We start from the raw sequence: 21906 nt of genomic DNA, 5'->3' as shown, positions 1-21906 counted from the left end.
CCCCAAAGAATATATGTGGAATACTTTATGGATATACTGAGGAGGGGCATCTAGTCTCAGCCTGGAGAAGGAGAATGTCAGGGAAGCTGTATAGATGTAGCAATGTCTGAACTGAATATTAAAGAAGGCCATGAAGAGGCATTAGGGGAAGTTGGTAAGACCCAGCAGAAGGACCAACATGTGCAAATATTAGGATGTATGAGAGACTATGGGGCATCCAGAGAACTAAGTAATTCAGCATGAGGTGAGAGATGAGGCTGGCACATTGGGTCATTATGGCCCATGATGTAGAACTTGAGTTTTATCTGGAATTCTTTGGAGAACTATCAAAAGATATTAAAGATGAAAGTGACATAATTGGATTCTATTTCAGAAAGGTCACTTTTTGCTGCATGGATCTGATTGAAAGAAGCCAAGACCAGAAGCAGGGAAATATGACTACTGGATCCAAAAGAGAAGTAACTTTGAATTAAGGCACTGGCTATAGGGTTAGAGAGAAGACCCATTTGAGAAATGCCTAGAAACAAATCAATAAGATTTGACAACCAATTGGGTGTGAGGTTTGAAGGAGAAAGAAATCAAAGATGATGCCACAGTTTAAGGCTATGAATGATGACTTGGTACCATTTACTAAATTAAGTGCAGATAATAGGCTTAGGGTAAGTAATAATTCCACTTAGACTGTTTATTTTGGGTACTTGTGGATATCCAAGTGAAGCTGTTTAGTAGATAGAGAAAGTCTGGAACTTAGGGGGAAAATCTGTGATGAAATTATAGATTTAGAAGTAGGTTTATACATTATAGATTATTATAGATTTATAGTAGGTAGATGAAATTATGGAGGAGGAGGAGATCACAAAGGAAACAAGACATATATTGGGAAGAAGGCCAAGGAAGGAGCCAGAGAGACACCACCTAACTCATAGGACAAGTGAGGAAAGAGCAGCCCAGTACAAAGTCTATGAATATATGGTCATAAGAAGACCCGTAAAAGATGGTATCACAGGAGCCAATATCAAAGAATGGTTCAAGTGGGAGGGAGCAGCCACCATCTACAAATGCTAAGTAGCACTTACTGTACCTTATTACTTAATCATTTGACTTTCCTGCCAGATTTAAGCTCTAAGAGGGCATTTGTACTTCTTACCATCATATTCCCAGCCCTGGGTACACAACAGATACTTAATAAATATTTTGTTGAATAAATTAAGATTAAAGCTAAAAGAATCCATTAGATTTTGTAGCAAATAGGTAACTGTAGACCTTGATGGGAACAATTTCAGGGATGGTGAGGGTGAAGCCATATAGCAGTGGGTTAGGTAGAAAGGGGATGTGAGAAAAATATAAGAATCTTTTTAGAGGCTTGGTTGTGAAGAGGAAAAGACAAAACAACAGCTAGGAAGAAAGTAGGGTGGAAGGGTCATGGGAGGGTTTTAGTTGTTAAACTTTTATTTTTTTAAAGATGTTAAATGCCTGAATAGGAAAAGATGAGAATTGATGGAGAAAGTATGCTCTGAAGAGGGAAGAGACAGAATCCAGAGGTTGGTTGGAGGAAAGACATAAATAGTTGAATAAAGACGTAAATAGTTGAATAAAACTAAAAAGCTAGGAACAGAAACAACTATGCAAGAACTCCCCCTCAGTCATTTCATGATTAATTATCAAACAGCTGATGTTCAAAAAGGGATCAGTGTTTAGGAAAGGATGAAATTATTTGGATGAGACTGGGAATGTTTTTTGGAGGCTGTGAGATCTGAGCTTAAAGTGTGTGTTAGGTGGAAAAGGTAGAGAAGCAGGGGGAGGGCATTCCTCTGAAGGGAATACAGAGGCAGTGCTTTGTAATAATAATTTAAAAAGAGCCTCTGGATCTTTTTCAAGCCATGCTTGAAATTTATCATATGTGGAAAATTTCAGCCATTGTTTTTTTTTTTTTTTAACGTTTTATGTATTTTTGAGACAGAGAGAGACAGAGCATGAACAGGGGAGGGGCAGAGAGAGAGGGAGACACAGAATCAGAAGCAGGCACCAGGCTCTGAGCCATCAGCCCAGAGCCCAACGCGGGGCTCAAACTCACGGACAGCGAGACCGTGACCTGAGCTGAAGTTAGACGTTTAACCGACTGAGCCACCCAGGCGCCCCAGCCATTGTTTCTTTAAATACTTTTTTCTGTCTCCACTTGCCTCTCTTCACCCTCTGGAACTCCAATGAAACAGGGTGCCTGGGTGATTCAGTCAGCTGTGTCAACTTCGCTCAAGTCATGATCTCAGGGTTCAAGAGTTCAGGCCTCACACCAGGCTCTGTGCACAGAGCCTGCTTCATATCCTCTGTCCCCTCTCTCTGCACTCCCCCACACTCTCTCTCAAAAATAAATAAACACTAAAAATAAATTAAAAAATAAAAGAACCCCTGAATCTTTTTCAAGCCATGCTTGTAATTTATCAAATGTGGAAAATTTCAGCCACTGTTTCTTTAAATACTTTTTCCTATCTCCGCTTGCCTCTCCTCACCTTCTGGAAGCACATATGTTAGGCTGCTGGATGTTGTCCCATAGCTCACTGATGGTCTATTCATTGTGTCTAGTCTTTGTGTTTCATTTCAGATAGTTTTTTTTTTGCTGTCTTCAAATTCACTCTTTTCTTTTAACCATGTCTAATCTGCCATTAATTCTATCCCTAACTAGTTCACTTTTAAACTGTAGAAATTTGGCTTGGATAATTTTAGATATCTTCCATTTCTCTTCTTGTCTTGCTCATGATTTCTTCTAATTCTTGAACATATGGGATGTATTTATGATAACTGTTTTAATGCTTTTGTCCACTAATTCTATCATCTATGTCATTTCTGAATCTCTTTCTATTGACTTTTTCCTCATTTGGCTGTTATGTTCCTGCTTCTTTGCATGCCTGGTAATTTTTAATTGTAATGTCAGACATTGTAAGTCTAACATTTTGAGGGTACTTAGTATGTTTATAATTCTTTAAACATTTCTGGGCTTTGCAATAGGATGCAGTTAACTTACTTGGAAACACTTTGTTGGGTGCAGAATAACTTTAAGCCTAGGGCTAATTTGACCCTTCCATTGAGACAATACCCTTCTGAAGACTCTACTCAGCTCCTTCTGTGTTAGGAAGTCTTTCTACTCTGGCTAGTGGGAACATAAACTATTCCCAGCCTTGTGTGTGCTCCAAAGTTTGCTCTACCAGCTCCTTTCTAAGGATTTCTTCTCCAGTCTTAGTAGTTTCCTCAAATTCATGCACTAATTATTATTCAGCTAAAGATTCAAGGGGACCTTTTGCAGACATCTGGAACTCAATCTTACTTCAGCTTTCTTCTCTCCAGTGTCCTCTGCCCCATGAAGTCTAGCTGCCTTGGCACCTCTGTACTCTGAACCCTGTCTCCTCAACTCAGGGACATAAACAAACTTCTCTGTGCAGTGGCCTGGACTTACCAGGCAGGAAACTCACCAGCTAGGGCATTCATCAGGTTTGTCTTGTCCCCCACCTCCTGCTCTTTTTCAGAGATTTCTATCCTGTTCTTCTTGTTTCCAGTGTCTGAAAACTAGTTTCATAGATTTTGACCGGTTTTTTAGTTGTTTAAGGAGGGAGGGTAAATGTAGTCCCCATTACTCCAATCATGAGTGTAGGTGGAAATTCAATGCTTTGCCTTTAGACCCTTAACTCTGATTAGAATGTGAGCACCTTGAAATTCAGCAAGAACAGAACCTGGGACATAGTAGACAGTTAATAAATATTTCTTGAGTAGATGAAGTCCTGTTTCCTTTCAACATTGTCCCCAATGAGCTTCTTTCAAAATTTAAATTCTAACCATTTCTCTAATATACCAAGAATATTATTAATTCTCTCCTCAGAAATATTGACTACCCTCTATTATATCCATCTTGTTGTGGTTAACATACATCCATATTGTTCCTAAAATGTTTAGGAAAAGAAAAAAGATCTTAGATGAGGACCTACAAAACTGTAGATGCCTCTGGTTGACTTAATCCACTAATAGTTTCTTGAGCAGAATCTCTAATCTGTTGTGTACCCATCAGTTGGTGGTCTAATCCAGCGGCTTAAATTTTCCTTAGAGGACATGCTTCCTATGCCTCATCTGCCAAAATAATTTAGCCTATCCCTGGTCTAGCTCTATAGTTTATGGATGGAGAATAGATAATGCTCAGAAATGGCAAGTATTGGCGTGTTGATTCTGTCACTTTCAGGCTACCAGGCTAAGTGCTAAAAAAATGTCTTGAGAGAAATCATCTCCTAAATCAGGAGAAAGGGTAGAGTAAATTTTAGAAGGGTAAAGTAAATTCAGTTCAATTGTAAAAACTGCATTAAAACATAACAGACAGTTGGGCTTCCTTCATTATTTTTATAGCTGGTCTTCTTTCATCCCTATATTAGCACGTTTGACCTTTTGAAAATTAGAATGACATGACAAGAGTAGAACTACATATATTATTCCAGCACTAAAAAGGAAAAAAAAAAAAAAAACACCTTTTTCCCTTTTTTTTTTACAAATCAAATGTGGAATTGAATGGAAACATTTTTTTTTAAGTTTATTTATTTATTTTTGAGAGACAGAGAGAGCATGAGCAGGAGCGGGGCAGAGAGAGAGGGAGAGAGAGAATCCCAAGCAGGCTCCACACCATCAGGACAGAGTCCAATGAAAGGCTCAGTCCCACGAACCACGAGATCATGACCTGAGCCGAAATCAAGAGTCGGACGCTCAACTAACTGAGCCACTCAGGCACCCTAAATGGAAATACCTTTTTAAGTAAAAATAATTTTTCTCCCTAAATTAAAATGCAATATTGTGTAGAGTAAGAATGCCACTTGACAAGCCACAACTTAAGTGACTTCTTTTTTTTTTTTTTTAAATATATGAAATTTATTGTCAAATTGGTTTCCATACAACACCCAGTGCTCATCCCAAAAGGTGCCCTCCTCAATACCCATCACCCAACCTCCCCTCCCTCCCACCCCCCATCAGCCCTCAGTTTGTTCTCAGTTTTTAACAGTATCTTATGCTTTGGCTCCCTCCCACTCTAACCTCTTTTTTTTTTTTCTTCCCCTCCCCCATGGGTTTCTGTTAAGTTTTTCAGGATCCACATAAGAGTGAAACCATATGGTATCTGTCTTTCTCTGTATGGCTTATTTCACTTAGCATCACACTCTCCAGTGCCATCCACGTTGCTACAAAAGGCCATATTTCATTCTTTCTCATTGCCACGTAGTATTCCATTGTGTATATAAACCACAATTTCTTTATCCATTCATCAGTTGATGGACATTTAGGCTCTTTCCATAATTTGGCTATTGTTGAGAGTGCTGCTATAAACATTGGGGTATATGGGGTATAGCAGTGCCCCTATGCATCAGTACTCCTGTATCCCTTGGATAAATTCCTAGCAGTGCTATTGCTGGGTCATAGGGTAGGTCTATTTTTAATTTTCTGAGGAACCTCCACACTGCTTTCCAGAGACCCAGTAAAAAAAGAGAACTACAGGCCAATATCCCTGATGAATATGGATGCAAAAATTCTCAATAAGATACTAGCAAATCAAATTCAACGGCATATAAAAAGAATTATTCACCATGATCAAGTGGGATTCATTCCTGGGATGCAGGGCTGGTTCAACATTCGCAAATCAATCAACGTGATACATCACATTAACAAAAAAAAAGTGACTTCTTATTGCTGCTTTATTTTACTTATTTTATTTATTTATTTATTTTTAATTTATTTTTAATGCTTATTTATTTTTGAGAGAGAGAGAGAGAGAGAGAGAGCAAGCAGGGGAGGGGCAGAGAGAAAGAGAGGGAGACACAGAATCTGAAGCAGGTTTCAGGCTCTGAGCCGTCAGCACAGAGCCCGACATGGGGCTCAGATCATGACCTGAGTTGAAGTCAGACACTTAACTGACTGAGCCACCCAGGCACCCCATATTTTTAAGTAGGCTTCACACTCAGCACAGAGCCCAAGGGGGGCCCTGAACTCACAACCCTGAGATCAAGACCTAAGCTGAGATCAAGACTTTGATGCTTAACCAACTAAGCCACCCAGGTGCCCCCTCATAACTGCTTTTAAAGGGAACATTTCCCAATTTACTGCCCTTGGAATTTTTTTCACTGGAATAAAATCTATTTTTCACTTTGGAATAATGAATCTGGGTCCTTAAGTACTAGAAGAAATTGGCACTACTTTGCTAACAGTCCCCAGACTCCTAGGGCTTATCATTAGCAAGATAGAGTAGTCCCGGAAGAATGGTATGTTTGGAAAGGATTTTGAGTATTTCTTTTCAGATTTTGATGAGAAAGAGCAATGTGTCTGCTTATTTAGGCTCACTGGTGAGTCAAAGTTAAAACACAAAATTCACTTTCTGATTTTTCTGGGACATTAATGTGTTGATATTTGAAAATTTTCTTCTAAATGAGATAGTCAAGTCACAGTGTCTTTCTCATATTTACTGGTCTCATAACGTTTCCCATTAGACAGTTGAAACTGAATGGAAAAGAAGGGGATTTTTTAGAGTTTCTTTCCTTTAAGTAGAAGAATTTAATTATTTTAAACTTTATGGAATACATTGCCCAAACAGGCCAATAAAGCAATGGGAGTAGTAGCAAAGCAAAACTCTGTAAAGTTAATTTATTAACCAGAAATTTAGTTTCATTTTATGAAGGGCTAGAACATTTTGACCATAGAACTTCTGAGGTGCAGAAGGGGATGTAACATGGGGGTGGAAGGGCTGAATTTAATTTCTTTTTGCCTCATTTTATTTATACTAATAATTTGAGGGAGGAGTTTTTCAATGTTGGCTATAACTATCAGGCCAAGAGATTTTAGCTGACATAAGGTTGCAACACTCAGTACACAGGAAAAATGGGACAAATCAAAGTCAAAATAAGTTCCTCCTCCTGGAGCTATTAGAGGAGCAGGAACAGCTTGTTCACTAATTGCAGAGAAGTCATTTTTGTTGTATTAAAGGCATGATGTGAGAATCTTTCAGTTCCATCTTGCTCTGCTGTATAATGCTGGTGACAGGTATTTAAGAACTGCCTGTTCTGTCCAAAAAGTTCTATCTGTCTAGCAAGTACTATCAGACCATCTGTATACAGAGTTAAACTGCTCCCGACTGCTTTGAAGCACAGCAGACCCTCCCTGTGGCAGGCATGCCTCAGGTTGTAATTCTTTCCCTTGGGTTTCATCCTTCTCATTTAACTTTGGAATTTTTTTTTCCTCACTCTTCAAAGACAGTGAAGGAGGTTTTGCTTTCTTTAAAGGAGTCACTTTTATTTTAAAGAAAACTTATTTGCTTCCTGAATGCAAAGAATCTTGCAAGACATAGCAAGATGCTTTCCATTATGTCTCAGATCCTAGCTTAAGTTTGTTTTCCTTGTATAATCAGTTCTATTTGACGGTGAATACTTGAGGCTATTTCACATTGTGTTCAATGCTAACTTAACACACCAAATTTGTAGAATCATACATAGGGGTTGTTGGTGTGAAGCCGGAAGTTTCTACAAAATTAGGGCAAATTAAGCTAAAGGTCAGTATTATGATTAAACATTATAATTTCCACTAGCCCACAAGAAAAAAAAAAAAAAAAAAAAAGAAGCAGTGTACTGGAGGTCCCGCAGTTGAACCCAGGAATGTCTTTTTCTGAACAGTTATTTGCTGTTCACCAATGTGAAAGCAAAATGATCAAATATTCTGGTTTTTGGGAATTTGCAGTTGTTATTTGATGTTCTAATAGAGATATTGGCTCCAAGCTCTTTGTGGGAGAGCAGTATTTTGCAATAACCTCTTCTTTAGAAAGGTTGAGTCTATTTAAATACGTCAGAGAACAACTTGCCCTGATAGGAAAGTTATTAATATGAGGTCTTTCCCCCCCTCCCTTCTTGCCTTTTAATGGCCCAAATAATAAAGTATTTCAAATTTTTTGTCTAAATAATTTTTATAACATGCAAACTGTACAGAAAACCATAGCCACTGAAAGAAGCCTGAAGTTGCATTAATCTCCATAGAAACACCAAAAGGCAGATAAACAATTCTATATGAGAATGCATTAACCTGTTTATTTCATTTTGAGTTTCTTCCTAGTGCACATGTTGACAACTTCCCTACAAAGGAAAAAAAGGTCAGAAAAATTGGAGGAGATAGACCTATTTTATTTTTGCAGTAAAAAATAACAGTGAACTTCCTACAGTAGTTCTGTCCAACAGAATAATATAAGCTGCATAAATTATTTTAAATTTTCTAGTAGTCACAATTTAAGTGAATTCATTTTAATGATATATCTTATTTAATGAAATAAATCTAACTAAAATGTTATCACTTCAGCATATAACCAATATAAAAATTATTAATGAGATATTTTACATTATTTTTCTCATACTAAGCCTTTGAAATCTGGTGTGTATTTCATACTCACAGCAAATATGAATTTGGACTACTCACATTTCAAATGGTCAATAGCCACATGGGGCTTGTTGCTTACCATGTTGGGTAGAGCAATCCTATAGAGGAGTACATATTCACTGTATTTAAAAAGGAAATAGAGTCTCTTCATTGGAGAGCTCTTGCCGTTTTTTCCCTTGGACTTTTTAGAAGCTACTCTAGAAGGCCCTCTAAAGACTTGACATGTTCCTGTCCACAATGATTATGCCTCCGGGTACTCTGCATCCTACAGAAGCAGGTCCGCCAGAATCTGGTGGTAGTTTGCTTCTCTGTGTCTTCTGTATTAATATGTACATGAAGCCACAACGAATCTTGGCTTCTAGCTATCGTATTAATTTTTTCCAACGCTTCACACTTCAAAGCCCTCTGGCCTGACAACCTGCTGAAGCTGACTTGAATCTAAGGGGAGACGCATCCAATTATGATGGGCCAAGAGCTATTGCCTACTTGAACAGCCTGTCAAGTAGCCCACATTCAACACCTGTTATAAGCTGAGTACTGGCTTAGCTCATAACTTCATTTGCTCAGGTCCTCTCATCTGCTTGCAACAATACTTCACTAAGATCCTCATCTCTGCCTCTATTCCCCAATTACCAAGTCACCCTCCACAGATCCACCAGAGAGTTTGCTTAAACATGTCTGATTGTTTTGCTTCCCTAGTGGACTTCTGAGATGGCTCCCACTGCTAATAAATTGCAAACTCTTTAGTGTTGCATATGAGGCCCATCCCACCTGGCCCCAACCCACATCTCAAGCTACCTTCATCTAGTTCCTTTATTGTATGGCCTCTCCCCATTTTCTCTCCACATGTCACCCAGCCAAATGACTTCTTGCCATTCCCTGACCATGCCTTGTCATTCTTCCATGTCAGGTTTATATATACTTTCCTTTGCCTGGAAAGAACTTTTTCCTCTTGTTCACATGTCAATCCCTACTCATCCATTCCAGAAAACCCAGCGGGTGTCCCTAGATTTCCTACTTACTCCATGAAGGAGCTTCCTGCTAATCTGAAAACATCTTTGTTTCTGATGGTCAAAGTCAAGAACCATTTTCTGTTTGGGGGAAGTTTTCTCAGTTTTTTGTTTTTTTGTTTTTTGGTGGTTTTTTGTTTTTGTTTTTGTTTTTGTTTTGCTAGCTGTCTTGTTTCAGAGAGGAGCTACTACTAATCCATTGGCAACCTCCAATAACGTTCAAACATCATACTGCATTAATGCCCTAGTCTTATCAAGAGTAATATCTCAGAAAAAAACAAGTTTTTTTTTTTTAAAGGTACACTTGAAAACTGTTTGAAAGTAAAAATGAACAATTTTTAATATAGTCACGTTAAGAGGGGACTTAAAATAAGACATGGGCCTCTTAACTCCTTTTGGGGGCTGAGTACACATAAGCACTCATTTTGTAAGTATTGTTATCTCTTTAGTGCTTTTTTAGGGCAGTTTCCCATTCATGCTTTTTATAGCAGAGCTATCAACAATTCATTCTCACACCTCAACATGTCCCAAGTCAAACTCACACCATCTCTTTAAACCTGTTCTTCTGGACTCTTTGAGTTCTGGAAAGGACATCACTTGGAATTGTACCAACATACCCTTCTCTGTCACTCCTCGCAACAAATATGTTGCCAAGTCCTTTTATTCTACCTCTGCAGCCTCTCTGCCAATCATTCCCTTTCTGCTATTCCTACTGCCAACATCCCAGTTCAGGCCCATGTTGCCTCCTACCTATACCCTTGAAATCACCTCCAGCCCTTTTTCCTTTCAATTCCTAAACTCCAACACTTACCAAGACTTCTAAAGCCCAGCTCTAAGGATGTCACCTCCCAGCCTAAACCACCCCCAGTTTCTTCCTGTCACCTAGTAGACAAAATCCAAATTCTTTAGCCTGATGTTCAAGGTCCACCCATACTTTGACCTCAATATAACATTATAATGTGATTTCCTCCTACTCCCCTACATGTACTCCAGCTAGAATGTACTAATCGTATCCCATATACACCCTTCCCACTGTAGCATCTTGGCTTTGTCTGTGGTGTTCTTGTCTCTTCTTACTTTCCTAACTTATTGCTGATCAAAATATGACACCATTCTTCAAGGCCAAGTCAATACTACTACCTCATCCATGAAGTCCTTCTGGATTTTCCAGCAAGAAATAATCTTTTGGTCCTTGTACATACTTTATCTGTTATGATTCTTACTATAGTTTACTTTGTAAGCTTGTTTTGTGTATATGTGAATCAATATCTTATCTCTGCTGAGATTATAAAGTTTATTTCATTGACTCAACAAGTATGTGTTGAGTGCCTACTAGGTGCTAGTGCAGTACAGAAAACAGTGATCAAGCCAGACAAGGTATTTATTTTAGAGGGCCATGCTAGGGTACCTAGTATGTATTTAATTCCTAATTTATGTGAAAAAAAATATTTCTAGACTAGAAAAGTAGAATAGGAAGTACATTAAAAAGGCTTCAGAAAAGCTGAATTAGGAGTTCACAATAGCTAGGAGTCTGTCTCTTGTCCCTGTAGCCATGGAGACCCCAGCAAGCCCTCACACAGAGCCCTTTGCTCTCAGTTGCAAGCATCTCCAACAGTAATCATAACAACAACCACTGAGCTTGGACATGTGATTTCCAAACTCATTTCAGATGAGAAGCCACAAATTAGGAGCAGGGTGTAGAAATGGTAGTCAGTCAGTCACATGGGCATCGGTGAGATGGACAGTCCAGCAGAAAGGGAGGATCCAGAAAAGCTAAAAAACAAAACAACAATAAAAGAGAGAGAGAGAGCAATCTGCAGCCATTTAAAATAGGGACAAACAGTTCTGCATATCTCTGACGGGCCTGAAGACTTCTCGGTGTCCTAGCACACCACTACTTCTAATGACACATCATCAAGCCAGGCTATGTTTACAGAGCACTATTTTAGAAGGCAGGGAAGATTAATATATTGGAAATGTTTCCATCCAAGATAATTAAAACTCTTGGTGTTTAAAAGGATGAATCCTCAGCCATCTATTAAGCTCACTTATCCACAACGGCTCTCTCCCACCCCCACCAGCAGGCTCTGGAGCCAGGGTTTTATTGTACTTCCTTGCACTTCTTGATTCATTTGCCTCAGAACATTCGTTGGCTCTCAGCATTCAGTTTAATTTTCATTCAGTAAGTTTCATGCCTGTGTTATTTGCACGACACTCTAAGAGGGCCAATAGAGAACACAAAAGATTTGAAAAGTCTAGACCCTAGTCTTAGAGATGCTCAGGGTCTAGTTTAGGAGATAAGACCTACATCCTTGAAGGAACATAAATACACAATAGAGATGCAAATAGTGTGTAGGGAAACAAACTTCGCAGTGAAGGATTGCCTGGGAAAGGACTAGGGCTAATCAGGAAAAGACTTCTTAGAGCCTCTGAGCCAGAAGTGGAAGATTTGGGACGGGCATTTTGGTAAAGAAAACAGGACAAAGAGGAGTGACAGCTCTAGGCAAGAAAGAGCAAACACTGTGTAGGCAGTGGTAAAGAGCTGGCCTGGCAGATGGGCTGAGGGCCCTGCTTGGGGAAAATGAAATATGTTTGATGCATTTCCACAGTTTTGTACAAATCCTTGTCATCTTTCTAAAGTCATGTCTTAGTCTGCGTGGGCTGCCATAGCAAAATACCATAGACTGGGTAGCTTAAATGAAAGATGTTTATTCTCACAGTTCTGGGGCCAGGAAGTCTAAGATCAAGGTAACAGCTGATTGGGTTTCTGTTGAGTGCCTGATTCCTGGCTTGCAGACAGCCACATTTTTGCTGTGTCCTTACTTAGGAGAGTAGAAAAGAGCAAACTCTCTGGTGTCTCTTCTTATAAGGACACTAATCCCATTGTGAAGGTCCCACCCTCATGACCTCATCTAACCCTAATTACCTTCCAAAGGCCTCATCTCCAAGTACCATCACATTGGTGGTTAGACCTTAAGCATATGAATTCAGTGAGGGTAGGGGAACTGGGGGTGAGGACATAAACATTCAGTTTGTAACAGATCATATGAATGTAAATCCCTGCATCTTTTGAAAAGCCAGAAAAATCCATTTTGATGTATAGATTGGTACTCTTTTCAATGGTGTCATTTTGCTAGAGAGTTTATGCAACAGTTGGTTGCAAGCTACAAAGTTGACTTGATTTTCTTGTTCTAAGTTCATTTCACAAATGAAGTTGTAGGAAATGTAGGTTCTTCTTTGGTTAGAAGCTCTGGAGGATCCTACTTCTGGAAGACATCATCCAGTGCTGTCTGGATGTGCCTCAAGCTTTGGACAATGGTTAACAGATTCTATGAGCAATTGAATAGGAACACAAATAATAAGCTTACTTTCTATAGCTTGCTAACTGCTCAGGACTGGAGATTTATCAACCTCTTAAAATGAGGTTCTAATAACTGTGCGCTTACCTTTCTCACTAGACTGTAAATTCTGGGAGGGTGGGGTAAGTGTTTTCCCCAGCATCTAGACCATCACCCACCACAGAAATGGGACTTACTGCTAGATTAATAGCTGAATAAATGGTTGAATGCAAGACAAATACATTTATTAACATTTGACCAAAGTCAAGTCATTTATTTCTCAAAATTAACTTAGCCTGAGCTGGCTGAGATTCTTGTGACTGGTGCATCATGACTTTTTAACTAATTAAAAGCAAACCACAAAATCAGGGATTTTAAAGTCATTTTTTCACAGACATGTTCGTTGTAAATCCAATACTGTATCCTGTTGAATTGGCTGTTTTGTGTAATTGAGAGCCAATTTCAACGTTCACATGACAATGAAAATCTCAAGCTTAAATTTATTAATATGTTGTCTTGGCAGAACACCAGGCCTCTTAATAACAAAATATGGAGAGAAATGATATTAGTCTCCAAAGACTTGAATTTGATTTCGAAAATAAACTGATGTTGTTCTTAAAAAGATCATTCACAAGAAGACATAACTGTGGAGCTGTGGACTATAAAGTAATTTAAATGAAAACTAATCCAAAGTACAGAGAATCAAAGTTCCAGTATGGTAGTTAGTTTGAAGGCCAAGGAGCAAAATATTTAACTGTTTTAGAGCCCACCTGAGCAATTCAAGTTCTGAATAGTTGCTAACTCACTGATCAGATCACTCCTAATCTGGACACACTTAACAAGTAATTTGCCAAATACACTAGAATATGAAGCAGAGGCACTGCAGATTCAACCAGTTGGATCCCAGAGAAGGAGACTGTATCATCTCTCATAACCATGGCCATCATTCATTGAACACATACTAGGTATCTGTCCAGCACTATGTCAAGTGCCATACAGACTTATCTAATCCTTAATAAACCCCCCATTGAGCAGATGAGGAAACTAAGGCTTAAAAATAAATTAAGTGAGGGCGCCTGGGTAGCTCAACTGGTTAAGTGTCTGAGTCTTGGGTTCAGCTCAGATCATGCTGTCACGGTTTGTGAGTTCGAGCCCCACATCGGGCTCCATGCTGACAGTGAGGAGCTTGCTTGGGATTCTCTCTCTCCCTCTCTTTCTGCTCACTCTCTCTGTCTCTCAAAAAAAATAAGTAAAAAACTTTTTAAAAATTTATAAAAAACAAAATAGGTTAAGTAAATTACCCCCAAATCAATAAGTCTGTAAATGGAAAAGCAAGATTTTTGCTTTCCCTATTGGCCATTCCATTTTATTCCACTCAAAAGATGGTCCTTGAAATGACAATATCAGCATCACCTGGGACGTTGTTAGAAATCAAAATCTCAAACTCCATCCAGACCTACTGAATCAGAATCACTGATTGTAGAACCTCTGCAAGAGGTTCTAAAACACTCTAAAGTTTGAGAAGCACATCTCCATTCTACTCTGTTTCACAAAACTTTAATAAATGTGTATATTTCATTTTGCCAGTACAGATTCTTACCACACCCAGAAAATGAATAACACATCCATTGCTCTGTTTGAACTATAGTCACCATACCAGTGTCCATAATTCCTACAAATAGAATATGTAAATTGAGCCCAAGGAAAACAACCCAATAGCATTATCCATCTAAAATATGAACAAGAGCTACAGTGATTGGAATTCTTTCAAGACCTGACTACACACATTGATTTGGGATTAAAACAGTAAACACTTAGCTCATTCTAAGCTTTAACAGATAAAATAGATTTTTAATATAAGCTCAGAAATGAGTATCTTGCCGAGAGGGCAAGAGTAAACATCCTGTGTGCTGTGACAAAAGTGAAATATAATATATGAAAAAGGCAGTCAGAATTCCAATCTATTGCTATGAGTGGTTGTCTTGCCAAATAATGAAAAGTATTGACATTGCTGCTGAGCTGTCATTGGCATGCTACACAAACATTGAGATTTTCTAGGCAAAGTGACTGGAAGTCATTCAAGTATTTATAATGGTGTAATGGGTGAACTGGAGAATTTCTCTTTCAAAAAAATTTTTGTTCCAAACTCCTTGATGAGAAAATATTTGGAATAAACCACAATAGATTTATATACAGACTTATATGGCTGAAATTGATTTTTGTTTCCCTGGGAATTTAAGAATCTTTTTAATAGTTGAGAGCTGGTGTACAGCTGCAAGAGGTTGGCTTAATACGAAGCCAATATTTATGCTTTCTTGATAGAACAAATGAGAATTCTCTCTCTGTTTTCTATCTTACTTATGTTGAAAGCCTGGCAACACTGGGATATAATACTTGCTTCTTCAAAATGTTTTTAGATTGTTATTCACTGTTTTGTATTTCATCTAGAAGCTGCTTTATTTATAATATTATTAAACCTCAAAGAAACCCATATGGTGGAAGGGAATGGAGAAATTTTGCAATTTCACTATTTTATTCTTCTTTAATAGAATTTACGTGAAAATGAAAATTGTTCAAGTCTGCTTTTTGTCTCAAGGAGTATGTCTATACCTTGCAACAGGATGGCTTAAACGGATGGGTAAATTCTATTACACAATAAATTTTATGGTTGGCATTTAATTCTGAAGAAATTGTCTTTTTCTAACAGGAGTGTGAAGATTTAGGTAGATACTTGCTGTCTCTATATTTAAATAAAGCAACCCAACCTCAGAAAAATACATAGTTTTGTCTGAATGCAGATGCAGCAATATTGTTACCAGCAGCCTCTATTTCTTAATAATCTCTAGGTTCAAATGGGGTGCCTGAGTGTCCCAGTTGGTTGAGCAACTGACTCTTGATTTTGGCTTAGGTCATGATCTCACGGTTTGTGAGTCTGAATACCACATGGAGATCTGCACTAGCAGTACAGAGCCTGCTTGGGATTCTCTCTCTCTCCCTCCCTTCTCAGCCCCTCCCCCACTCACATTCATTTTCTCTCTCTCTCTCTCTCTCTCCCTCCCTCCCTCCCTCCCTCCCTCCCTCCCTCTCTCAAAACAAATAAACTTAAAAAATTGTTTAAAAAGGTTTGAAGGGCATCTGGGAGGCTCAGTCTGGTAAGCATCTGACTCTCAGTTTTGGCTCAGGTCATGATCTCATGGTTTGTGAGTTTGAGCCCCTCATTGGGCTCTGTGCTGACAGTGCAGAGCCTGCTTGGGATTCTGTCTCTCTTTCTCTCTGCCTCTTCTCTGTGTGTGCACTCTCTCTCTCAAAATAAGTAAACATTGGGGGGAAAAAGTAAGAGCAGGAATCCAACTGGTCAGTATAATGTAGAGGTTAAAATCATGGACACTGGAATCAGATAGTCTTGATTCCAATCCTTGATCACTTCTTACTACCTATGTGACCTTGCACCAGTCACTGTAGCTTCTTATGCCTCCGTTTTTTATCTCATAGAGCTGTTGATCAGATTTACTCAGAGAGTGCTCAGAAAAGTGCCTGGTGTGGGGCAGGTGGTTAATATATGGATGCCATCATTGTTATTCTCAGGGCCTTTTCTATCTCCTGTAAATGGATGCAATAAACAACAAATCTTATGGAATTTCTGTTATGGGGAAGGCTAGGGATTCCATGAGCTCAAGAACCAAGCATGTCTTTTCACTATTGTATCCTAGCACATAGTGTAGATGCCTGACATACATTATGTATGAATGAAAATTTAAGTAAATAATTATATATGTAAAGTGTTTGGCACAGTGCCTGACACAAAGCAAGGGTTCAGTAAAGGAGGGCTATTTTAAGTATTTTTAACTATTTTGTGGAATCCTTCATAGAGTTTTTTTCAAGCCTGACCTCTGCCCATAGTACTGGGAAGTCTTCACTGGAATTATTCACTCTTAAAAACTAAGACCTCTGAGAAGCTCTATCTAGTGGCAGTATGGAATTACTTCTTAGGCCTTAAGGACAAGGGAATTAGTAGTCAGAGCATTGTGACAGAAATCTAGGAAATTAAGATTCAGGTCCTGGCTTCACAATATCCTACTTGTGTGGCCTTAGACAAGTTATCTCTTTGACTCTGTTTCTTCTATTGTAAATGAATGGTTTGGATTGAAAGATCCTCTTCTAACATTGGATCTCCATAATTTTACAAATTATGTTATAACTCTTTGTTCCTGAACATATGAACAATTTTTATGGCTTATCCTTCATGTATGTAGCATGCCTATTACACACACACATACACACACACACACACACACACACACACACACACAGGTGTAATTCAGCAGTCCTGTTGTGAATTTTTTCATCTAATACAGGAACTTTTCTTCTGGAATAAAAAATTCCTTGGGGTACCTGGGTGGCTCAGTTGGTTAAGCATCCAACTCTTGATTTCAGTTCAGGTCATAATCTCAGTTTGTGAGTTCAAGCCCTGCTTTGGATCCTATGCTGACAGTGCAGAGCCTACTTGGGGTTCTCCCTCTCTCTCTCTGCCCCTCCCTCACTCACACGTGCTCTCATACACACTCTCTCTCTCAAAATACATAAACAAACTTAAAAAAATCCTCTCTCCATTTATACCTTTTTTGGAGATTCCTGCATGAGAGTTTTACATTTAGATCTAGCATCCACATTAGATTATAAATGAGAAATATTCTAAGAGAAAGCCTTAATTAAGTAAAACTAATAACTTATTTTGTCCATTCATCCCAATGTGATAGTCCCACCTCCAAACTCATCCAACTTTTCTTATTTGTGCCAATTATTTGCTATATCTTGAATATCCAACTGTTTAGGCATGTGTGTGTGCGTTGTCTCCCTGTGTAAGAAGAGCTATAACCTACTATTTGCCAGGCATCATGCTAAGGGATTCTCTAATTCTTTCAACGATCCTCAAAAATGACAGAGGAGGAAACTGAACTTAAGTGCGTAAGTGGGTGCCCAGTTTAAACCACAGTAATTGATGGATTCTGTTTCTACTCTATACTGTCTTTCAAATAGCTGCTTGCTGTCAAATACCAACAGTCTAAAAACGTCCCTCAAAGCAGATCTGTTTATTATATTTGTTTGAACTACCCTCCCCGTACACACACAGTGTTATGAATATAATACGTGCTAGAAAATGTATGTTGAGTAAATGAAAGAAAAAAGGTGTGCATTGGGCCTTCCTCAATTTTGTGGCCTCATTTCTCTCTTAGAGTTTTTTTTTTTTTTTAACCAAAACAAGAAGTGGTAAGTTTGTCACAGGAATGCAAACCATGGAGTTATGACAAGTGGCAAACTGGCTCTAAGGCATTGAGGAAGTCAAAGCATAGTCCCTGCTATTTCTTTCCCAGCACACAGTGGACCTGAATATCAGTATTCCCATCTCATGACAACGTCAGTAGACAGCAGCAGCCTGCTGTGAAGGGCACAAGCAATGTCCTAACCAGGGGCAGGGATCTCTCGGCCTTTTCAAATTCTATACCAAAGAGTTTTCTCTAGGCTTATTGAAATGTATTTTAAGAGAAGTTGTTTGGTATTATTCCAATCACATGTATTTTGAATATTACAAAAGTGAGAGATTGAACAAGGCCATTATTTCTGATGACAGAGATGAGAGGGTTTATACTTAAATGGGGGTGATAAATGCAATTTTAGAATCTTCTTTACTGGGTACTCTTGAAATGTAGGTAGTCATGATCAGTCTGAGAATGTTACATTAAACTTAGAATTTGTATTAGGCAAGTTAAACTCAAGCAGTCCCCAAATTTAAGCTTTACATAATAAAGGTTTATTTCTCCCTCATGTAATAATGTAAGAACTCTTGGTCAGCCAATGATCATATTTCAAGGGTACAATCTCATTCCTTTTTATAGTGCCACCTGCTCTAGATCATCAGAGTACTCTCCACCAAGCTTCAGGTGGAAAAAAGAATGTGGAAAATTAAGCAGAAAGTTCATATAGGCCAGGCCTAGATACATATCACTTTCTGTCCACATTTGTTTGGCCAAAATTCAGCTGTATGCACCTAACTGCAAGGAAAGCTAGGAAAAGCAGTCTAGCTGAGTGCCCATTTAGAAAAGGAAATGGGGGCCTGTGTGGCTCAGGTGGTTAAGCGTCTGATTCTTGGTTTTGGCTTAGGTCATGATCTCACAGTTCATGAGATCGAGCCCCAGGTCAGGCCCTGTGCTGACAGCCCAGAGCCTGATTGGGATTCTCTCTCTCTCTTTCTCTCTCTCTCTCGCTCTCACTCTCGCTCTCCTTCTCTCTCAAAATAAATAAAACATTTTTTTAAACCTCATCCAGCATTATGGGGTTAGCAGTGTTCCATGTACAGAGCCAATAAATGGTTGTTCTTGTTACAACTGGTACATCTGATACAATCTAATAACCGTTATCTGAGACACTATACAGTGCAAAGCCAAGTGTTCATTGTGGGCTATGATAAATAAGACATGACTTCTGCCCCTAAGAATTTTGCACTAAAATAGAGCTCTCAACCAACTCTAAAATGGGGAAGGATAAATTAAGGATAAAATAGAGGTGAAAGTGTTTTTGGCATACATTTGATTATATACCTGTCTGCCCTAACTTTAAGCCTCTCAAGACCAAAATCTCATAACACATCTTTGTGGTCTTTACTCAGTGCCTAGCATATAGGCACTGATATAAAATATATAATATTTTATATAAAATATAAAAGTATTTTTAAGAGAACAAAATAAAGAACCATGTCTAAGGAGTGCAGAGAATGAAATAATTACTTATGTGTTGTTGTAAGTTGTGCACTATACAACTCTAGGAGGTGCGATTTATGTTGTGGTCATTGTGAATGTCTTTCCTTAGAGTTGTATAGTATACAATCTGCAAATCTGTATGTGACAGCCCTGGGGAAAAGAACAACCCAAAACTGCATCCAGAAAAACATGAAAATTGAGCTGGGCTTTGAGATATACAAAGACTTTCTACATATGAAAAAGGAGAGCAAAGGTATTCCAGACTGAGTCATCCAGAAGCCCAGAGTTCTGGAAAGGCAACTGGTAGATCAGGTAGCCAGGAGTTATACTGAGACAAGGAGGTAATGAATGAGAGTTGAAGTTACTTTATTGCTCAGTAGTGAAGGGTGTTGATTACCACACTGAGAAGTGTAAAGTTTTATTGGTAAATGTTCTGGGTTATTGTTGTTTTGGGGGAACAGAAATAATGTGAGCCCACTCCTGTTTTAGGAAAATCATTCTGGCCATGATGTGGGAGATGAAGTGAAGAAATGGTAAAAAGGAGATCACTTGGGAGATCACTACTCCATTGCAGCTGAGAGACAATAAAGACCTCACTGGAACAATGACAGAGTAGATATGAAGAGAAGAACGAAAGGACTTTGTGACTTATTGGCTACCCCAGGTGAAAGAGAGTGAAACAATACTCCAAGGTGATGTGGAAGATAGTGTGGGCAATTCACTGCAAGAGAACAGGAGTTTTAAAAAGGGAAATGATGTATTCAGTTTAGTATGTATTGCATTTGAGGTGCCAGCAGATCATCTATATAAATACCCAGACAGAGGGGAGATGATTTCTGAGCTGTCAGCTCATGGTAGTGGCTGAAATCATACAGGCCTGGTAGACAGTACAGAGCAATGGTTCTTAACAAGGTTGTGTGTTTATGCGGAGGGAGAGATTGGTCTGGCTTACCTATCATTGAGTAAGAAATAAACCAGCACACAAAGCTTAACACAACCACTTATTTTGCTCATTATTTTGTTGGTCAGTATTTGAGGAAGGATTAGGTAAGCTAGATAGTTTTGTTTTACATGGTCTTAACTATAGTGGCTGGGCCTGGAGGATCCACTTTCAGGATGGTTCTTCACTCATACATGGTGTCTCCATGCTCCACACATGGGGTCTTATCATTTGAGGTGCTCCATATGGCTTGGGTTTCTCATATCATGGTGGTCTCAGGATATTTGATGATACTTCTTACAGAGGCAGGAGTTAGAGCTACCAGGCCCGTAAAGGACCACGCCTAGAACTGGCACAGTGTTACTCTGTTACATTTTATTGGTCACAGGGCCTAATCATGTTCAAGAAGTTGAGAAATTGATTCCACCTCTTGATGGGGAAAATGGCATGGTCACATCGCAGAAGGGCATGTGGGATGGGAAATATTTTGGAGCCATATTTCAAAAATACTCTTTGCTACAGGAGTGTCCATCAAAGTCACCTGAGGGGATTTTTCAAATTATGGCTATTATGCTTCCAAGGTTTTTTTTTTATTTTTTTAAGATTTTATTTTATTTTTTTATTAGAAAATTTTTTAATGTTTATTCTTGAGACAGAGATAGAGAGAGTGTGAGTGGGGGAGGGATAGAGAGAGGGGGAGACACAAAATCCAAGGCAGGCTCCAGGCTCTGAGCTGTCAGCACAGAGCCCAACGTGGGGCTCAAACTCACAAACCGTGAGATCATGACCTGAGCCAAAGTCGGACGTTTAACCGACTGAGCCACCCAGGTGCTCCTGTAAGATTTTATTTTTAAGTAATCTCTGTACCCAACATGGGGCTCAAGCTCACAACCCCAAGATCAAGAGTCACATGCCCTACGGACTGAGCCAGACAGGCACCCCTACTTCCAAGTTTTAAATAGGTTGCACAAGAAATCCTGATACATATCCCTGACTGAGACCCACTGGTGTAGAACAGAAAGAAAAAGTAGCCCAGAAATGAAATGTAAAAGGAAAAACAACTCTGAAGAAGAGCTCCTGGTGATAGACCAGTGATGAAAGAGATGAGTTTGAGCCAGAGCTGGAGAGAATTCAAGGAGGGTACAGTCAGAAGCACCAAATGTCATGGAGGCAGTGAGGATGAGAAGTGAGCAGAGGTTGCTGGATTTGGCTTTAAAAGTTTTCCAGGCATCTCTGAACTCTGTTGCAGTTGGCGTTGGGATCCAAATTCTGAGGCTTGCAAACTGAGTCCAAAACTAGGATAGGTTCCTTTTGCAGTCCATCTTCTGCGTAGAATATAGAAAGCACTAACTAGGCTTTCTATATTCAGGCTAGGGCTTGAGAGAATGAAGTTCAGATTCTGAGTTGGCTGTATATTCACTCTGTGACCTTATACA

The 21906-nt window shown here is 39.0% G+C and overlaps 1 protein-coding gene across 6 annotated transcripts in view; it reads left to right on the top strand.

Moving 5' to 3' along the window:
• WASHC3 (WASH complex subunit 3) overlaps positions 1–20522 on the top strand; it is a 93040-nt gene extending 72518 nt beyond the window's left edge. For 4 of the 6 annotated variants that reach the window (XR_006220182.1, XM_042993033.1, XM_042993032.1 and 1 more), the window contains exon 9: positions 20020–20522. Coding sequence is in view for 4 of the 6 variants with exons in the window: in XM_042993033.1 (XP_042848967.1) it covers positions 20020–20067 (48 nt within the window). In the remaining 2 variants the exon portion in view is untranslated. Of the gene's footprint in view, positions 1–15324; positions 15414–20019 lie in introns of all 6 variants that reach the window. The other 2 variants (XM_007085668.3, XM_042993031.1) reach the window with 1 other exon arrangement.
• The last annotated feature ends 1384 nt before the right edge of the window (positions 20523–21906 follow it).

Source organism: Panthera tigris, chromosome B4, assembly GCF_018350195.1.
Source record: "Panthera tigris isolate Pti1 chromosome B4, P.tigris_Pti1_mat1.1, whole genome shotgun sequence".
Taxonomy (NCBI): Eukaryota; Metazoa; Chordata; class Mammalia; order Carnivora; family Felidae; genus Panthera; species Panthera tigris.
This window is presented reverse-complemented; position numbering and strand designations above follow the sequence as displayed.